Source organism: Carassius auratus, unplaced genomic scaffold, assembly GCF_003368295.1.
Source record: "Carassius auratus strain Wakin unplaced genomic scaffold, ASM336829v1 scaf_tig00003551, whole genome shotgun sequence".
Classification (NCBI taxonomy): Eukaryota; Metazoa; Chordata; class Actinopteri; order Cypriniformes; family Cyprinidae; genus Carassius; species Carassius auratus.
Window position 1 is genome coordinate 32,085 of NW_020523528.1, and position 19,434 is coordinate 51,518.

A 19,434-nucleotide genomic window follows, 5' to 3' on the forward strand; every position below is an offset into this window, starting at 1 on the left:
AGTGATGCATGCTGGTCAGCTCTTATCAATCACACAACACAGCAGCACCATCTCCAGCCACTCATGTAATTTATGTTCTTTTAGTAGTTTATTAGCATTCAGACCATGTCCTTTGAGCCCAGCACTAAGGCGGGCAATAAATAATGACGTCTGCAGTATTTGTTGTGTAAACGTACTTTTAGGTTGAGCTTTTTAATCCAACATTTTTTATAACTCTTATGTGGGTGGTGTATCAACAACAATTTTACTGCTGTTTGTTCAGGTTTTCTGGATTCTGCTCAAGCGGATGGTGTAAAATCAATGAAGCAGAAAAACGGGACCTAATGTCCAAATAATAATTAACTTTAATACAAAATAACATTGGGATATGTGCTGCAATTACTAATGCCAAATTTGATGTTACACACCCTGCATGTTCCTTGACAATAATGAAATAATCTTTACAATACATAATTATAAATATTTCCACAAAATTAGCCGAACAATGATTAGTGCTGTCACAGGAATTCTGCTAGCCAGAGTCATAGAAATATGTATGCGCACATCCTGGACTGTTCTGAGAGGCGCAAACACAGCTCAGGATCGGAGGGGCAGGTATGTGTGGCTGTGTTCATGGACGGGACTGACTACAGCGAGTCTCTTCCAGCGCTTCACCTCACCCGGCTGCTCCTGTTCCACCACCCGCCTTGTGTCTGCAATAACCTGGAAACGGCACATGACAGCAGTGTACTCGATAATAGTGCAGAGGATGTCAATCAACAGACTGCCGTTGAGATCCATTATAAACAACTATATATACTGTACATCACCAGAAAACTAGACGTGCGCTTACTGTTTACAGTCCATGTGTGTGAAACTATAAGATACTGTATTAGTACACATTAAGAAGTTTCGGGTCAGACAGAATTTTTAGTTTTTTTCTTCTTTTACAGAAATCACTTATGTGCATCAAGGCTGCATTTATCTACCTAAAATACAGTAATATTGTAAAATGTTGTATGTTTTGATATGTTATTTATTGCTGTGATGACAAAGCTGAATCTTCTGCTTCAGGCTAGTGAAGTGTCTAAGATCAGGACTGTGAGCTTCTTTGGCCTGTTTCACCTCTTCCAGAAGCTTAGAGAGCTATTGGCATACACATAACAGGAAATAATAGAGAGAAAGATGGAAACAAAGTGATCACTACAAAGTCTCACTACCTGATTTTGCAGGGTTTCCTCTCTGATCTTAGACACAGCCAGAGCATCTTTGGCTCTCTGGAGCTCCTTTACTAGCCCCTGTAAATGCTGCACTGTGATCTGCATAGAGAAATTCAGAATTCAAAGATTCATTACATACAGCCTTTATCCAAAGTGACTTAGAATTATGCAAATTTATTCTTAGCAAACAAACCCCTGGCCTGATGTTTCGAGTACCATGCCAAGGCAACAATTAGCACCAAATTGATGTGCAAAGCCATATAAACAGAACTGTTGGAGTGACCGACCTCCTGTGTGTTCACTTGATTGGTGAGTTCAGTGACAGAGGAGGAGGAATGCTCAAGGGCATGGCAAGCCAAAAGGTGTTCAATCTCTTTATGATGCCAAGCCTTGACCGAAGTTAGCTGCTCAGAATTCTGCTTCTGAATTGAGACATTTTGGTAGTCTTACTCATCTTGGGTAGCCGGGAAAGTTTTTTTGGCTGTGCCCAAATGCCGCTTGGGTAATGTCCCTGAACCTTTGAACAGTAGTTTAAATCAGCAGATACATAGTAATTATGCAATTTATCGCCAGGTCTTATATGCCGTTCTCATGGCAGTTTCTATTTCCACCATTCATATGGACAAACAGCGGGGTTTAGAAATTAGAGAAATTATGCCATTCTTACAGCACACTCAAAGCCCTGTCCACTTGGGACTTTAAATAGAAACCTAATTTTCTCTGCAAACTTATTTGCCAGAAATAGATGGATCCACCTGTGAGCTCTGGTAAAAAACATGCTTGGAAAAAAAGAGAAGTAGTTTGAGTGTTTTTTTCCATTACTAATTAAGAACGGAAACAGTGTCCTTCAGTCCGTTGGCTCTGGGGCACCATGTCCCAAGCACGTCCTGATTTTGCCAAGTCCGATGTGTTCCTAGGTAAACATATTTTGTTGACCCTGGAACAACATTTTACTCCAAAAATATATTCTTAACCATATCCCTACACCTAAACCTAACCTTAACCATGAGTAATCCCTAAAATCAGAGGAAATGATAGATGAATGACACTGATGTACAAGCACCAAACACTGATTTTAAGCATAAACTTCACAAAATCTATAAACTGGTTCTTCAAATCTGATTGGTTAATCACAATGTTGTTCCAGGGTCAACAACGATGTTGTCCCAGGAACATGTCTCACTTGGTAAAATCAGGTTAGGCATGTCCCAATAGTTCATACTTGTTTTGATCCTATATATTGTACTTTTGACTGAACAGTCAGTGCTTTTAAACTAAATTCCTTTTGCTCTATTCAATACTGAATCTGAAATGAGTACTTTGATTCTGTGATACTGTTGTTCCATGGTTCTGAGCCTGCGTGTGGCTGCTTCATTGCAGCCTTCTAGCTCCGCCACCAATTGATGGACATGTCTCTCCACAGAGCTGCTGTCTGGTTGGAATGAGGGGCAGTTGGGGGACAAACATCTTATCCATTATTTTCTGTGCCGGTAGAAGAAGCAGCAAGATCAGGGATGGCAGGGAGTTTGGATGACTGCGTCTCAAGAGCTCTTCCATCTGTTTGAGCTGAGACAGGAAATGGGAACATGAGTGAAATCAATTCATGATTATTTATAGTATTATTTAATTATTGGATAGATACAGTAGACAGAAACAGGAATATTTGAATGGTTTGGGAAATATTGCAAGCCAGGCTCGAAACCTACATGAACAACACGACTCAAAGAGAATAGTGAGAGTACACTAACCGTTGAGCCAGTTGTATACAAAGCTACTAATTTAGTCCTCCAGATGATCCATATCTGTCTAAGAAATGAGTTGTAACATGAAGAGGATGTGGCAAGCAGAAAGTGCTTGGAAAGCTGACTATCCAGGCAGATGGTCTGTTACTCACAGACACGGTTGGATAATTCCACCTCAGGAAATAGAACACAAAAAGAACGTGCCCCGAATGAGCAGTACCTGCAGAATGAGACAACAAAAATATGTGGAGAGGCTGTGTCTGACCCGTTGTTCCAGGTCTGGGTTCTTTTAGCTTCGCTCGTTCTCTCTTTTGCCTTTCTTTGTTGCTCATTGGCCCTCCTGCTGACCTCCATTTTTAGCTTTTCCACCTTCTCAGCGGTGGCAGCTCAGAGTCTGGCTGCATCTTTGTCTAGTAGTTCCTGGTTCTCAGCATACCACTACAGTCTCTTCTTCAGCTCTGTGACTTCCTCCCGATGTTTCTCCTGGAGCATCTTTAGTTCGAAACCTTTATCACCTGGCAGATACATCCAGATTATTGTTGGCATCTAGATGACAATTACATCACTGAAAATGGACTAACGCATAACACTTCCAAAACTGAAGTTCTACCTGATGTAGAGTCCCGCCCTTTCCTCACCATCTCCATGTCTACATGCAGGGCTTGTTTTAGCCAGCGGATCTTGTCTTGCAGTCGCTGCTCCTTTTTCTACATTCAAAAACTTTTGTATCAGGAGATGAGTGCATTTAAAATGTGGCTTATTAGATTTTGGGAACAGAACTGATAATATTATGTACTGCTGACTGGTCAACTCTGCAATGTTGAAGCTTTGGTCAGAAATGCTTCTCCCTCCGATGGTTCTTTGAATAATCTTCATGTTCAGTTGGTCCCTGGGAATTGAGTATGCATTGCTTTTATAACAGCTGCTGCAAAGAACAGCATGAATAGTAAAACCCCGCTGTGATATGTATTATATCACTCTACCAACACACTTTTAGAGCACTGACCTGGTGAAGGCCAGCTCAGTGAGAAGTTTCTGGTTCTCCATGAACAAAGCCTCCTCGTTTTGTTTGCTTTGAGCTTGGAGCGCTTTCATTTGCAGATAAAGCTTCTCATTCTCCTTTATTGTTAAAATCATTAGAAAGAAGTTTCAGACGTGTTTTTACGCCGAACCTATTTGGAGCATATGAATACTAATGACCAAAATGCAAATATATTCAGTGCATGTATTACACTGAATATGGTTCCAGATAAGAATTAATTGGATTTGGTTTCTGGAAAGGCCATGAGTTCTTCTGTAATTACAGGAAATGAGAGAAGTAATGATCATCGTTATTCTAAATTCCAGTAATAGAGGTAATAGTGTCATTTTAAAAGAAGTGTGTTTAATTACATGCCTCATTATACTGAAATGCCATAAAATGATTCTAAAAAATGAGAGAATGATTGAGTTTTGTATTGTACCATTCACTGACATTTGTAAGACCTCACCATAAGAAAAATCCAGGAAAAGGGATAAGAAAATGAAACCTATATATAATGAATGCATGTCACAAGGGCCTTGTTTCAGCATGCTTCATTCTAATGGATGTGAAAAAATGAGCAGAGACAGAGAGAGAGTGACTTACCTGATGGTAACCCTGAATCAGAATCTCCTGTTTCTTCATCTCTTTCTCTATCAGCTTGAGTTTCACTTAAGTCACAGGGTCCCAAGCTTCACCAAAAGTCCACTTTCATATGTTACTGGCCTCCTCAGCATGGTGTAGCTATAGAATTAGAACTGAACAGTTCAGAACTGGGATGAATTGCTTGCTCAGATTTTAGGCAGAGTCTGCAAAGGTTACTGGATGCAGTAACTACATACCAAAACTACTAACTAAAATTTATTTTTCAAAGCATGGAAATGGTTACATTTTTTTCTTCTTCTATTCAACGCAATTTTTCTTTTTTTGCTACATTGCTACATATATGCTATCTTCCTCTCAGTCAATCTTAAATAGCTTTGGTAAGTCCAATTCATTAAGCCGGTTCATTTAGACAGGTTCATGTAAATGAACTGCTTACAAAACAACCAGTCATTATGTGTTTGTGTAACAACTGTTTTTGTAGTGAAAAAAACATTTAGTTACAGTTTAATATGGCTGTATATCACAATGATTTCACTATGGCAGCTAACTGTAATGAAAATAATTATGATTAATGATTTAAGTGTTTTTTTTTTTTTATGGCAGGAAAAAATGTCAGGTTTATTTCACACAAAGAAAGATGAAAACATTTATACTCTCCTTATTCTAAATCTGGAGGAACAATTTCATCACCTCCTTTGAAGCTGGTAACCTGCCAAAAAACATTTTGAGTTATATGAACATAGCTTGTGGTTCTCTCAGATCATATTCAGAAAACCTCCCAAGAGAGATAACTTGTAAAGTATGGAGCATTTACATAATGCACTGCTGCATTAGAAAGTGCATTTCTGTATCTTAAACAGTAGAGCAATGCACTGGCAATACCAAGGTTGTGGAGAAAATGGCCTTTAAGTTCATGCTTTAGTTTTATTTTTAATTCTGAATTACAATTATGTAAAGTGAACAATTAAAGTAAATAATGGTTATGATTATCTTAAATAAGCCTGATTAGATAAAAAAAGACTAGGTGGTTATTTAACAATTTAAGGTCACATGGTGTAGTTTAAGTGGCTCATTAAGGAGTGAGCTGTGAATCATCTCCATTGTGCCCTTAACCTCAGGATATTCCAGGCCCATTTGTCCTTTAAATACATTTATGGTACCATTTGACAACAACACATATAAGTCACAAATCAACTCTTTCTTATATCTGTTGTCAATAATCATTGTCAACATATTTCACCAGATGGGGTAATAAAATGCTGCATGCCCCCATGTCCTGTTTTAAGTTAATTTACTGATGAATCCAAGGCTGCATTTAGGGGTTTTGCTAGTGCATAAAAACCCTACCAAATATAGTGAAGTGTGAAGTGACATGGTGACCCATACTATGAATTTGTGCTCTGCATTTAACCCATTCAAATGCACACACACACACAGCAGTGAACACACACACACCATAGGCAGAGCAGCCACATATATATGTTTGCTGTAGATGTTATGATTGATTTATCAAAGCATACACCCGCAAGGAGATACTTTCCTTTTTACCAAACGCACTTATTGTGGCAAACATACAAATTTCCCCACATTCACATAAAGGAGAGGTATTGACTTTTAACAAGAAATAAGTTCATATGTGCTTTAAGGCTGGATAAATAGGCCATGAAAATAGATGAACTTGAGTGTTTTTTAAGTTCTCTGTCAGCAGCATTTATAAAGTAGTAAAACGGACAGATCCCTAGGGTCGTTCAAAGTCTGAACACACAAAATTACCCACCGGTGATGTAGAGCCTAGGAAATTGATTCCCCAAAGAACAAAACTTTCTAATATATATATTTTACATTTCTGAATATATTATGTAAGTTTTACAGATAAACAGGGACTCACCTTGCTCTTTAACACTCTGTGAGGGCTGCAAGGTCTTGATTTTGCACCTCTCGTAATTGTTCTTCCCTTAGATGCAGCTCTCTCTCTTTTTGTGCGAGCTGCAGAAGGAAGCACTCCAGTGATGAGCGCTCCTGCTGAAAGGTCAAACCACCATCCATCTTCGCTTGAATCACCTGATGCTGACAGACGAACAGAACAGGAAGTTAGTGAGCCTGGGGATTTGAACCAATGCTCTGATTCCTGTCATTGCTATGGGTGTGTTCCTGTCTGCTCGAGGAGTGATGTTATCCTGTAGACTGCTAGCTTCAACCCGATGCTGTGGGAATGTAACAAAGGACTGCAAGGATGCAACCAGTTCACTGCTTAGTCTTAAACTTGTGTCTTAACCTGCAATACATGCAAAAAAGTAAAGAGGACCATTTATTACCAACCAAGCAAATATGGCTGTGAATTAAAAAGTCATCTTTACCCGAAAAAAATTCAAGAAAAAAGAAAATCCATTTAATATAATTTTTTCATTAAATGTTTTATAACAATTGAGACTATTTATTAGATTATCTTTTATATTATTTCCCCCCTAAATTCTCATTACTGTAATATATAATAATAAATGTAATAATTGAATAATTATTTATTTTGGTGATTGAATTTATTAATGCATCTAAATTTGAGGTACAGTAATTAACTGGCTAAATGACTGACAGCCCTAGTATATACTTATATATAAAAGTTTGCATTTAATTAACACGTTTTTCTTTTCTTTTCTGTATTTAAGCTATGTCACCTGTCATGAACATTTAATACAATTTTATCAAATAAATGATAATAAAAATATAAAAGTAATTTCACATATGCAGAATTTAGTTTGGATTAAATTATTATTTATATACATTTTTTTGTATATCTTTTAAGTTTGGGGTTGAACATGACAGTTTTGGTGAAGTTAACCCAGGTACCTTTGAGTGTTTGACTGCCTTTATGTTTTGTTTTAGTTCTGAGCTTTCCTCTGTGTTGGAGGAGATGGGGAGTTCTGCTGGGTGCGGTTGCTCTGGGTAATGGCCTGCTCTCAGGTATTCTGTCCTTTGCTGATGGAACAGGAGTAAGATGTGAATCATCACCATTGTACAAGAGTAAGCTGATGCAATCATATTGGTTCTGGCAGGAACCTGAGAAAGAGAGGTTAATATTCCATTATAATCTTCATTATGTGATTATTAAATTTTATGTGAATAAAGAAGCCAAGTAGTTAAATTATACGTCATTTACTTTGCAGAGTAGGTGCATCTATTTTTCTATTTTCATTTCTCAAAACCCCAGAAATTACAGGATCTAATTTATGGATTAAATTCATGAGGCAAATGACTCATAATAGCAGTGTCTCTAACCTGGTGCTTCTTGGGTTTGACAGGAGGTAGTTCCCCAGAGGAGATGTCCTGTTCCTGCATTAGCCATTTGATCTCCTCAGCGATGCTCTTCTGAGTGTATTGAAGAGAGGCTGGATGTTTATGTCCTTTAAGACTAGCTGCATTTCCCCCTCCACAGCCCTCATTCGCAAAACTGAAAGGGATCTCGTCTGAAGTCATCCTTAATGGACTATGATTCTCACTGCCTTGAGGCAGAGCCTCACTGTAAGACAAATAGTTCTAAAGCTGCTGAAATGAGAATATGTGACTCATAGTGTGTGAAGGTAACTAGTTAAGGGCTAGAGAGAGAAGTCATGTGTGAATCCAGAGTCTGGTCCAATCGGCCGCATCAATTCCTCAGCAGTGGGTAAATCGGGGTTGCATAAGTGAGAGCCTGGTGACCAAAAATGTCACTATGGCTGAAGTCACACTCTAGCCAGTTTTCCGTTGTAGGCTTTATTTAGAATCATAGGGCTTTGGAGTGCATGGCCGTGACTCTCTGGGCCTTGGTAGTAACTAATAAGCTGTCTCTCACACTGAAGCACCGACATACTATCATGTTGTTCATATACACACATCCTCAGCAAATGCAAAGCCATTTATCACAGATTTTGACTGTCATCCATGGTGAAATTGTAAGCTTCTGTTTGGGGTTCACCTAAATTTACATAAAGGGGTCATTTGATGTTGCTTAAAAGAACATTATTTGGTGTAATTGGTGTAATGAAATGTGTTTATGTGGTTTAAGGTAAAAAACAAACACATTATTTTCCACATACTGTACATTATTGTTTCTCTACTATTCCACCGCCTTTCTGAAACACGTTGATTTTTACAAAGCTTATCGTTCTAAAAAAGCAAGGTGTACACTGATTGGCCAGCTATCAAGTGCGTGGTGATTGGCAGAACACCTCAAGCGTGTGACGGAAATGTTACGACCCTTGCTATACTGGGATTGGTGTCCCAGTCAGAACACAGGCGCTACAAGACAAAAACAATAAAACCCATTGCAAACGAGCCATTCGTTGCATCCAGTGGGGACATAATTATGGAATAAAATGATTTATACGTTGTTATTACGCGTTGCATGCATCGCGCTGCGTAAACATAAAACCATGTCTGCATTTGTGATTGGAGAAACGACAAACAACAAGCATTGCAGTGTAGTCTTGTCTACCAGGATCAGGAAACAGTCCTCCATAAAATGTGCAGCACACTTCTCAATATTTGGGTTGAACTGTTCTGAAACAGTGTTGTAAATACAACTTAAACACTGATTCTAGTTGTATCCTCTTTTGGAAGGCCAAACACAAAACAGTGCCTCCACGACAATGGCGCCAAAGGCAACAGCGAGAATCAAAGGTTATGCATTGTTTCTTTGCGTGAACATTTGGTTGGCCTTATGCAAATCTTCCCACATCATTACGTAAACATGTGGGGGCGGGTTTAAATGAGCTGTTTTAAGGGGGCGTGGATGAGTCTTAACTTTCATAAAGAATATCTCTTTGGGTTTGAGACTTTAGGTTTTGCTACTTTAAAGATCTTCTTTATGTACCAAAAGCTTGTAACCCTCCAAGGAGAAAGGAAAATTTGAATTGAAATCACATCATATGACCCCTTCAAATAACTAACAAAATGAGAAAGAGTCATAGCAGGGATGAAGTTATTATATGTTATAATAAAAAAATGGATGACGTTATGAATCCATCCTACTCTGTCTGGAATTTCAGCAGCCATTACTCCAGTTTTCAATGTCACATCATTGTTTACAAATCAAGTTCAAGTTCAAGTTCAAGTTCATTTATTTATATAGCACATTTAAACAGCCACACAAGACAGACCAAAGTGCTTTACAGAACAAGCATATAAGAATAAAAGCAGAAAAACACACATAGAGAACAACTAAGCTAAGATTAATTATAAAATCAAGAAGCAAATGTAGAAAAAAAAAAAATAATAATAATAATAAGAACAGTCTAAGATAAGTAATCAATATGCTAACGAGAATAGATATGTTTTGACCAGAGACTTAAAAACAGGGAGGTTGGGAGCAGTTCTGATCTCTAGAGGCATGGTGTTCCACAGACAAGGCCCTGCCACCGCAAAAGCACGCTCCCCTCTACGCTTAAGTCTGACACGAGGGACTACCAGCAGTGCCTGGTCGTGGGATCTGAGACTTCTGGACGGAATGTACGGATGAATAAGTTCAGAGAGATAAAACTGGTGCTAGGTTGTGTAAAGATTTGAAGACAAAGAGAAGAATTTTGAAATCTATTCTCTGCCGGACTGGTAACCAATGTAAAGATCTGAGGATGGGAGAGATATGGTCATATTTGCGACAATTATGGATGAGTCTGGCTGCCGCATTTTGGACTAACTGAAGACGGGAGATTTGAGAATCTGATATACCGCAATATAGTGAGTTGCAATAATCCAGTCGACACGTGATGAAAGCATGAACCGCCATTTCCAGAGTTATTGGAGTGAGAAAGCCTTTGATTTTAGATAGTAAGCGAAGTTGGTAGAAACCAGAACTGACTACAGATGAGATGTGTTTATCAAACTTTAAAGACTGGTCAACAAGAACACCTAAGTTCCGCACTTCTGTAGATTTAAAGGGAGATAGACCTCCCAAGTGTGGGCATGTGAACTGGGACCTTTCACTCGGGCTGAAAACAATGACCTCGGTCTTATCATCATTAAGGGATAGGAAATTTTGAGCTAGCCATGCCTTCACCTCCTCTAAGCATAGATGAAGAGAGTTTAGTGCTGCAGGATTATTGCGCTTGATTGGAATGTAAATTTGGGTGTCGTCTGCATAAAAGTGAAAAGATACACAGTGTTTCCTAAAAATTGTGCCCAACGGTAGCATGTAAAGAGAAAATAGAGAGGGAGCCAAAATAGAGCCCTGTGGAAGACCACATCTCAGGGGTGCCATGGAGCTGGAAAAGTTTCCCATTTTTACTAAAAACTTTCTGTCAGTAAGGTAAGACTGGAACCATGACAGGACAGAGCCTTTTATGCCCACCCACGTCTCCAGTCTAGCTAGCAGAGTAGGGTGGTCAACGGTGTCAAAAGCCGCCGACAGATCTAGGAGAACTAGAACCACAGTGTCTCCACAGTCAGTGGAGAGATAAATGTCATTTAGCACTCGCAGGAGAGCGGACTCAGTGCTGTGGGCAGTCCTAAACCCAGATTGAAAGACCTCATATATACAGTTATTTGACAAAAAGTGTTGGAACTGATCCAACACGATTTTCTCTAATAACTTGGAAATGAAAGGTAGGACAGAGATGGGCCGGTAATTTTTTAAAACAGAAGGATCCAGTGAAGGCTTCTTGAGCAAAGGAGTGACCGTAGCCACTTTAAGATTGGCCGGAACAGATCCAGTGCTTAGACACTTGTTAATAAGGGATACCATACCTGGACCCACCGTGTTTGTGATTAATTTTAAAAATCTCGGGTGAATGATATCATTTGGGCAGAATGAAGGTTTGAGCTTAGCGCTCACATCCTTCAGTGTCTGGAGGTTAATGGGAACAAAAGCCTCCCAAACACAGGAGGTACGTGGCCTAATAGGGGGGAGAGTTAATTTAGGGCAGATACTGGTCCTTAATGTAGTGATTTTGTTAATAAAAAATCTCTGGAAGTCTTCACATAGAGCATCTGAGGCAACAGACAATTTAGCAGATGGGTTTAAAACAGAATGAATGACAGAAAACAAGACCTTAGGGTTAGAGTGATTGGATTCAATTAAGTTTGAGAAGTATGCAGCTTTAGCTGATTTAGCAGTGTTCTGGTAAGCTGTAAGAGAGTCTTTGAACATGCGGAAGGAGACACTTAGCCTGTCCCGTTTCCATTTGCGTTCGGCCTTTCTACATGTTTGTCTTTGGAGACGAGTGTCAGAATTTTGCCACATATCTGATTTTGGTTTGGGTTTGTGAGGCTTAAGAGGAGCAGTCACGTTTGCTACTTTAAGCCAGGCAGAATTTAAAAGGCTAAGATGCTGATCTGCATCCAGGTCAGATAAAGGTTGGTCCAAGTGCCAGTGAGAGCATAACTCAGTAAAGCACAAGTCGAAGTTTGTGTTGAACTGAGGAGAATAGAACCGTGACATAACAGGATCAGTAGTGGGTTGAGAAAGCTCCAGAAGAGACAGTGAGAATAAAATAGGCTTGTGATCAGAGAGAGGAAAATCAGAGATAACAATATCAGTGACATTAATCCCATAAGATAACACAAGGTCCAGTGTGTGGCCCTGAGTGTGGGTAGAGTTTTTGACCCACTGCAGTAGGTTAAAAGCATCTATTAAGTCAAGAAACTCCTGCGACAGGGAGTTTGAAAGACAGCAGACATGAATATTGAAGTCGCCCAACAAAAGGAAGCGATCATAATTTGTGGCAATGTTGCCAATGAACTCAGTGAATTGGAGTATAAAATCCTTAGTGAAGAGTGGAGGGCGGTATATCACCCCAATACAGATGGGACCATTCCAATCTAGGTGGAGAAGCTGAGTTTCAAAGGTGGGGAAGGCCGTTGCAGGGACCAGCCGGCAGCGTGAGGAGAGAGAGTTATTTAAAATAGTTAAAATCCCACCCCCGCGTCCATTAGGACGAGGAGAGTTAAAAAATGTACAGTTTGCTGGAACCAGATCTGATAAGGGAGTTAAATCACCGACCTTTATCCATGATTCTGTGATGAACATAAAATCCAAGTTGTGTGATGAGTAGAAGTCGTTTAATAAAAAGGTCTTATTCACCACGGAGCGGGCGTTTATTAGCGCCAACTTAGGTGGAGGAATAGACACGTGAGATGACGGCGCTTTTCTCAATGAGCGCAGATTTTCGTGATTTACTCCGTTCCGCCGGGCACGTCGGCCAACACTGCGGAGATCAACCTGAGTGGCAAGACTCAGATGTAGAGGGAAAACAGGACGAAGACATCGGTAAACCGCGTCCCGCGGGTGCCATGCTACAGATCTGCGTCCAAACGAAATGTCAGCTTGTAAATAAGCTTTCAGTTTCGTCATGTAACCTCCGCGGCAACCTCGTTTCCTCCTTCGCTTTCTCCGCACAGTGTTTAGCGGCCACCGGCAGATATCGTGCAGGAAGATAGTTTGGGGAGGCTCGTATGGTTTGTGAAGTGGGCATTCCACGTCCACGGTGTGAAAGTTCGCGTAGTGAAAGTTCGCGTATGAATCCCCAACGGAGATGCGGATGTCTAGGAGAGCTTGACGGGCGTACACCAGCCGCGTACAGCAGGTAAACGACACCTCAGACAGAAAGAGAAGAAAACACGAGAGCTGCAGACGGCAAGCCAAACACACAGGCGCCATCTTTTTCACCTCAGGAAATTAGTATTTCTAATCCTTTTAATACACTGAATTGGTGCTCAAAAATATAATTTTTTATTATTAATGTTGAAAACAGTTGTGCTGCTTAATGTTTTTGTGCAATCCATGATACTCATTTTAGGATTAAGAAATTAAAAAGTTCAAAAGAACAGCATTTATTTGATGTTTTCTAAAATTGCAAATATCTTTACTCTCACTTTTAGATCAATGAAATGCTTTCCTTTCTTTAAAAGTATTAATGTGACCTTAAATTTAGAAATAGTGCTTCTAATGTCGCTGATCTTAATAATGCCATAATTTATAGCTCTTTCGCGCTAAATATTTACAAAATAACTTCTGTTCTTACTTTGGCAAGCTTTACATGGATTTGCTACCAAAAGCGAGGCACACCAAAACTTGTGAGAGGAAAAAAGAAAGAAATGCCAGAGTTAGGAGTTTAGTCTGTCACCTCCTACATTCAGTGACAGACCTATAGCGAGATTTCAGGAAAAAATAGTCGTGACATCCTCGCCCAAAATAGATTTGTTTAGAGCCAGCTAGCCGGACACATTCTTCAGTTTCAAGCCCAACTTGAACATTTGTGGTGGAAAAGCTGCAAATCAAAAGGTTTAAAGTGCAGACATGCTGACAGTGACTGGCAACAATGAGCTAGGTGCTGAGTCTGACCTGACTCCACTGTGGAGGCAGGTTGAAGTGTAGAGAGAGAGAGAGAGGAGTCCTGCTGCCCTCCGCTTGTTTGTCCTCACACTCCCCTGCTGAGCTGCTGAGCTGCCTGACGCCTCCTGCAGCGTCTCAGGCTCACTCCCTCCACTCTGAACGTACCACTGAACTTTCAAGATATGGAGGAGAGAATGTTGTCAAATCACTTGTTGGAAGTTTACCTTAACAATGTAAACAGGCTCTCAAACCTGTAGGTTCCAGTGCAGTTGTCTCTGTTTGCTTGGTGTTGGGTCACTTTTTCTTTCCTCGTTGCCACACTGGGAACTGCAGAAGGCAATGCTCCATCCGTGGAATTTAGAGAGTCATGCAGTGACACTGGGACATACAGTAAGAACAGCATTTCACCTCCTGATCTGAACATTCAAAAAATTATGCATTTTAAATTGTAATCTGCTGTTTACCTTTTGGCCAGCATCTGATGTCTTTTCAGGTTTCTGAAAAGAAGAAGACCAGGAAATTTCTAAAATTAGGGCCTTAGATATTTATGTTTATTTTATTTTTTTTACAGGTTTAGGTTTAGGGCACACCTTTTAAGGTGTGCAAATTAGTTTGGAATATTTGATTCCTAAAACCAGGACCTGAAATTCAAAATAGCATGTGCTATATATATATTATATATATATATATAATTTTTGTAATTTTTTTTCTCTACCTAAAACTTTAAATGTAGTAATAAAAAAAATCACATTTTTTTTCTACTAAAGTCCCCCAGCAGCCCCCCAATGAGACTGATCCAATGTAGAATACACTTTTTTCATAGTTTGGCTGGTCCTGCGACTTATAGTCAGGTGCGACTTATTTATCCAAAATTAATTTGACATGAACAAAGAGAATTGAACCAAGAAAAAAATCACCGGCTGTTTTTCTCTTGGTTCTTGGGGTCTAAATAAATTGCGACTTATAGTCCAGTGCGACTTATATATGTTTTTTTTCCACGTCATGACGTAATTTTGGACTGATGCGACTTATACTCAGGTGCAACTTTTAGTCCGAAAATATGTTATATAATTTACTTATTGCACCATTAAATTGTGTTCTTTTGCGGGTTTTATTGTTGAAAGCAATTTTGTCATAGTTGAAAATATTTGTTTTGTTTATATTTTAATTAACTGTCCAGCACTCTTTAAATATTGCTTAATATTAACTCTATATTTTTCACCCAGCATATGATGCAAAATACAGGATAGACCTGCATTTGTTTCCATGCATTATTAAATTCACCAGTTTTTAAGGCAGGGCACATTAAGTGCATTGAAAATTTATATTCACCTTCTTTTGAAGCACCTCTTCACTTTTCTCACTGGCCTATTTTCTCAAAATCTTCACTATGGTGCAGGAGATGCTGACATAGAAGCAATATACGGGTGTTTTAGTGCTTTAGAAAGCAATAACAACAAAACACAACCCTTTCAAATTCTTATTCTCTATGCCTCTTACCAGCAGAGTCTTTATTCTTTCCCTGTTCTTCCTCATGTATTGAATCCATTTCTTCTCCTCTGAAAAGAACACAGTGAAACTAAATCTAAAGAAAGGGACATATGCAAATACTCCTTCACTAAAAGCATTTCATGCAATCCATTAGGCTCTAAGTCACAGCTTTCTTCAGGTTGGATAAAACCTGGCATTCTCATCCTCATCCAATGTGTCCAGCCCTAGAGCACCTGCACTGGGTACCATACCAGACATCATCACAGGAATCTTTAAAGAAGCAATTACAGATGGTGCAGTTCAAACAAAAGAGTAGTGATTGATAAATGTTATGACATATAGTTAATAGAGCACTGACCTTCCAGTCTCAAGACTGTCTCTACTGAAATATGAACTTGGTCATCTATTCCCTTTCATCCTCGCAAGGAATAGCTCCTTCGGCGTGTTCTTCGCCACTTAATGGCATGGTCGGCTTCCTCAAGAGACTACAGGGAACGGACTTTCCAGTTAATGACCATCTCTCACGAGGTCAATGAATGTTGTACAGTATTAATAGGCCATTTATCCCACAACCAGGCTTTGTTTATAAATAGTGCCGTACTTCTTTACCTTTTGCGGGCAATTAGGCCGCCAATTAGGGATCTCCAAGAGTCTCTGTCCTGGGGTCTCTTCTCTAGTTGGTTCCAGGTAATATTCATGTTCTTTATATCTGCCTCCAGTTCTCGACGCCATGTGTTTCTTGGCCTGCCTCTTTTCCGCTTGCCCTGCGGGTTTCATGTTAAGGCTTGCCTGGCAAAAAGTGCCACATACCATAAATGTTATTGTCTTTTCGTTACACTTCAGATAAATCAAACTATCCAGAACAGCCTTTTGTATCACTAGCCACTGAATAGATGCAACTCAGTGACGTGCATTTCGGAGAATTCCAAATGGCCAAAACATATAAAAGAATGTCTACACAGTTTATCAGACTTCTTTAAAAATAGAAGGACATTATTATGGCTAAATCCGCTGTTTGATATACTGGCCCTCTGCGTGGCACATTATCATTCTGAGCAGCACATATTCAATTAACTAGAGTTCATAGAAATTACTAACTGGCACAGTACATGTTCTACAAACAGGCAAAATTCAAAGGATATGTTTACAGCAACAACTGGTGCTGTAACACTGCAGCTACAATTACATATAACCAAAACAACACCCCTGTCTGCTGTGCTTTATTATTGCACAGAATGATGCATTCGACTAAATTATGAATAAAAACAAATAACAACAATGTTAAGTACACCTCCACAAACATGTTAGAATCTAAATAAACAATCTAAAGACACCAAAAGATACCATCTTATCTGTTTACTGAATCACTAGCATTGCTTTCCACAGACAATCATCGTAACCAGTGCGAATGGGACTCTTGTGTTCTGATGTACTGGAATAGTTATCAGGTGCTGGAGTTGGTGCACAGTGAGGGTCTTCCTCTTGAGATCCTTTGCTCTTCTAAAGAGTAGCTACGATCTCATCTACTGCATCATGTTCAGGACTTATGTTAGGGGATGACCTCTGATTGGACAGCTGGCTCACCCTATCAAGGGCTTGTAGGACTGAACAAAGGAAGAAAAAACAAACACGAAAGAAGTTCATAAAACAGGTAGTGCTACCAAATAAGACTTTAAAAGTCATACAACAATCAGTAAAATCAAAATGACACTTGAGGCTTTAGCTTGCTAATCTAGATTAGTTGTTTTCAGGTGTGAATAAAATGCACGACATATATACATATATATATATATATATATATATATATATATATATATATATATATATATATGAATTGCAATTATGTTATTTGCGACAAAAAATCACACAAAAAACACACTCCACCTTAATGTACATCACTGATTTATGATTAATAAAATGTACGCAATTGAGGGCTTTTTTCTCTGTCTGGATGTTCATAGCTTGTGATTTTTTAATTTTAGCAAAATGGCATTTAGTGGCTTTTTCTGCAGAAGTGATGAAAAAAGAAAAAAGCAGGATAAAAAAAGAGAAAGCACAGACAGGATGATTATGTCAGATACAAAGAAAGAGAGGATTACTACAGCTTGATGTCCCTGCGGGACAGACGTTTTCATCCATTGAAACGCTGAACAGTAATAACAGCAAATTACACTGTGAACAGCACTTCAGAAGTTAAAGGAAAAGTGAACTAAAACTAAATATTGCTATTCATCAGACAATACTTGCTGTTTACTGCTGAGACAGAACATTGTCTATACAAAACTTGTGTAACAGAAAACTAGATGCATTGGAGGATATACAAAGCTATTGCTGAGCCTCAAAATATCAGGACTCATCAAATTCAGGATAACAGAATAATTTATAATTAATAAGAAACAAATAATGTGTTCATGTAGTAAACAACACCTTAGTCACTGGAATTGGCGGAATTGATGGCAGAACAATTTATAATAATTAGTTTAGGTATATTTCTATTATGCCACGCTGATTTACTGTTGTTTAGATATAAATGCACTTGTGACATTCAATATACTTTCCAACAATATTTTGTGTTAGGTGTTGATAGCACCTATGATAAATTGCTTTATGTTCCTCATTTGTAAGTCAGTTTAGATATAAACATCTGCTAAATGACTAAATTCAAAGTTAATTTAACATGCAAGCAAATGCAAAGGCGCTGGGAATCCCAAATCCGCCCAAAAACAAAACAAGCCTGTTAAGAGCTGAGAATAATGAGAAAACAGCAACTCCACCATCGCTGAAGCAATTAGGCTGCCAATATGACTAACAACAGGTGCAGATTATATCAGGTCTAAACATATATTAAAAAAAACACATGCATCAGTTCATATCTAGAATTTTGAGTTATATAATACCCTTTATATAACAGCAACATAAAACAACAACAGATCTAATTAACTATTCAATTCAGAAAACTAAAATTAATAAATTGAACAAGTTCTTTAGAAACCAATGCAGTGCAGTTCATAGCTGCATTTGGGAATCCCTGATGTGATGACACATCCGAGTCTTCAGCTGATTTTGCATAAATTATTTTGTCTACTGCTTTGTGCTTGCTGCCCTCAAGTGGACAAATGCTAAATTACAATATTTGTTGCTTAAACCCCCAGTATTATTGTTAGACACTTTTGTGAGTGAAGTGAAGTGAAGTGACATTCAGCCAAGTATGAATTTGTGCTCTGCATTTAACCCATCCGAAATGCACACACACAGAGCAGTGAACACACACACACACAGTGAGCACACACCCAGAGCAGTGGGCAGCCATTTATGCTGCGGCGCCCGGGGAGCAGTTGGGGGTTCGATTCCTTGCTCAAGGGCACCTAAGTCATGGTATTGAAGGTGGAGAGAGAGCTGTTCATGCACTCCCCCCACCCACAATTCCATCCGGCCCGAGACTAGAACTCACAACCCTTCGATTGGGAGTCCAACCCTCTAACCATTAGGCACGACTTCCCCCATTAAAAGATACTCACAATAAACAATACAAGAAGAGCATGCATCCCCTGGAAATCTGGAATAAGGAGACTTGCTCAAAGGCAAAAAGTTGTTAGTGGATCTCAGAAACTTTGCAAGGCGTGAACTGTAAACTTTTGGGTTTCAAACCCAGACCAAAGAGAATTCAGCTAAGCTCCTTTTTGACCGAGGTAACAGCAGCACTCACCTGTGCCTCTTCAATGTCATTATCATCCTGCCACCAGGGCACAGACGCTGAGACCGTCTTCAGAGGCTTGACAGGTGCTTTTCCAAGCTGTCAAGAACACTAGGGCGCCTGACGCTGGTGCCCAAATCGACAAGAGTCATTAGTGACAGACTGGAAAAAAAGTTAATAAACACACAACAGCATAGGGTTTAATACTGACCTCAACAATATTTTACTGTATGTTGTCTTTCAATTAATGCACAGTATATAGAAGATTTATACAATAATTTGCAATATAAACATATTTAAAACAATCTTAAACATAATTAAAACAGTAAACTGTCAATAAGTAGAGACTGTCAACAATAGCTCTTTCAAGAACTGCTGAA

General features: G+C 39.1%; 1 protein-coding gene across 9 annotated transcripts; it reads right to left on the reverse strand.

Annotated features, from left to right (window-relative positions):
* Nucleotides 1-83: 83 nt before the first annotated feature.
* On the reverse strand, nucleotides 84-14,171 carry LOC113070240 (centrosomal protein of 162 kDa-like). 9 transcript variants are annotated; one of them, XR_003279882.1, is made up of 13 exons: nucleotides 14,121-14,171; nucleotides 13,879-14,041; nucleotides 7,842-7,931; nucleotides 7,413-7,541; nucleotides 6,457-6,843; nucleotides 4,569-5,277; nucleotides 3,948-4,113; nucleotides 3,745-3,830; nucleotides 3,552-3,648; nucleotides 2,948-3,456; nucleotides 2,519-2,765; nucleotides 1,200-1,298; nucleotides 84-702 (listed from the first exon to the last, which is right to left on the reverse strand). XR_003279882.1 is itself a non-coding variant. In XM_026243465.1 (8 exons), exons 3-7 carry the CDS (start codon nucleotides 7,906-7,908, stop codon nucleotides 4,693-4,695), a joined length of 489 nt encoding a protein of 162 aa, XP_026099250.1. In that variant the 5' UTR covers nucleotides 7,909-7,931; nucleotides 13,879-14,041; nucleotides 14,121-14,171; the 3' UTR covers nucleotides 4,106-4,235; nucleotides 4,569-4,692. The 9 variants fall into 9 exon arrangements, 2 of the variants coding, with proteins under 2 accessions (XP_026099251.1, XP_026099250.1); XR_003279881.1 differs by having other exon boundaries at nucleotides 3,738-3,830; XR_003279884.1 differs by having other exon boundaries at nucleotides 3,552-3,830; nucleotides 4,569-4,706.
* Nucleotides 14,172-19,434: the final 5,263 nt, after the last annotated feature.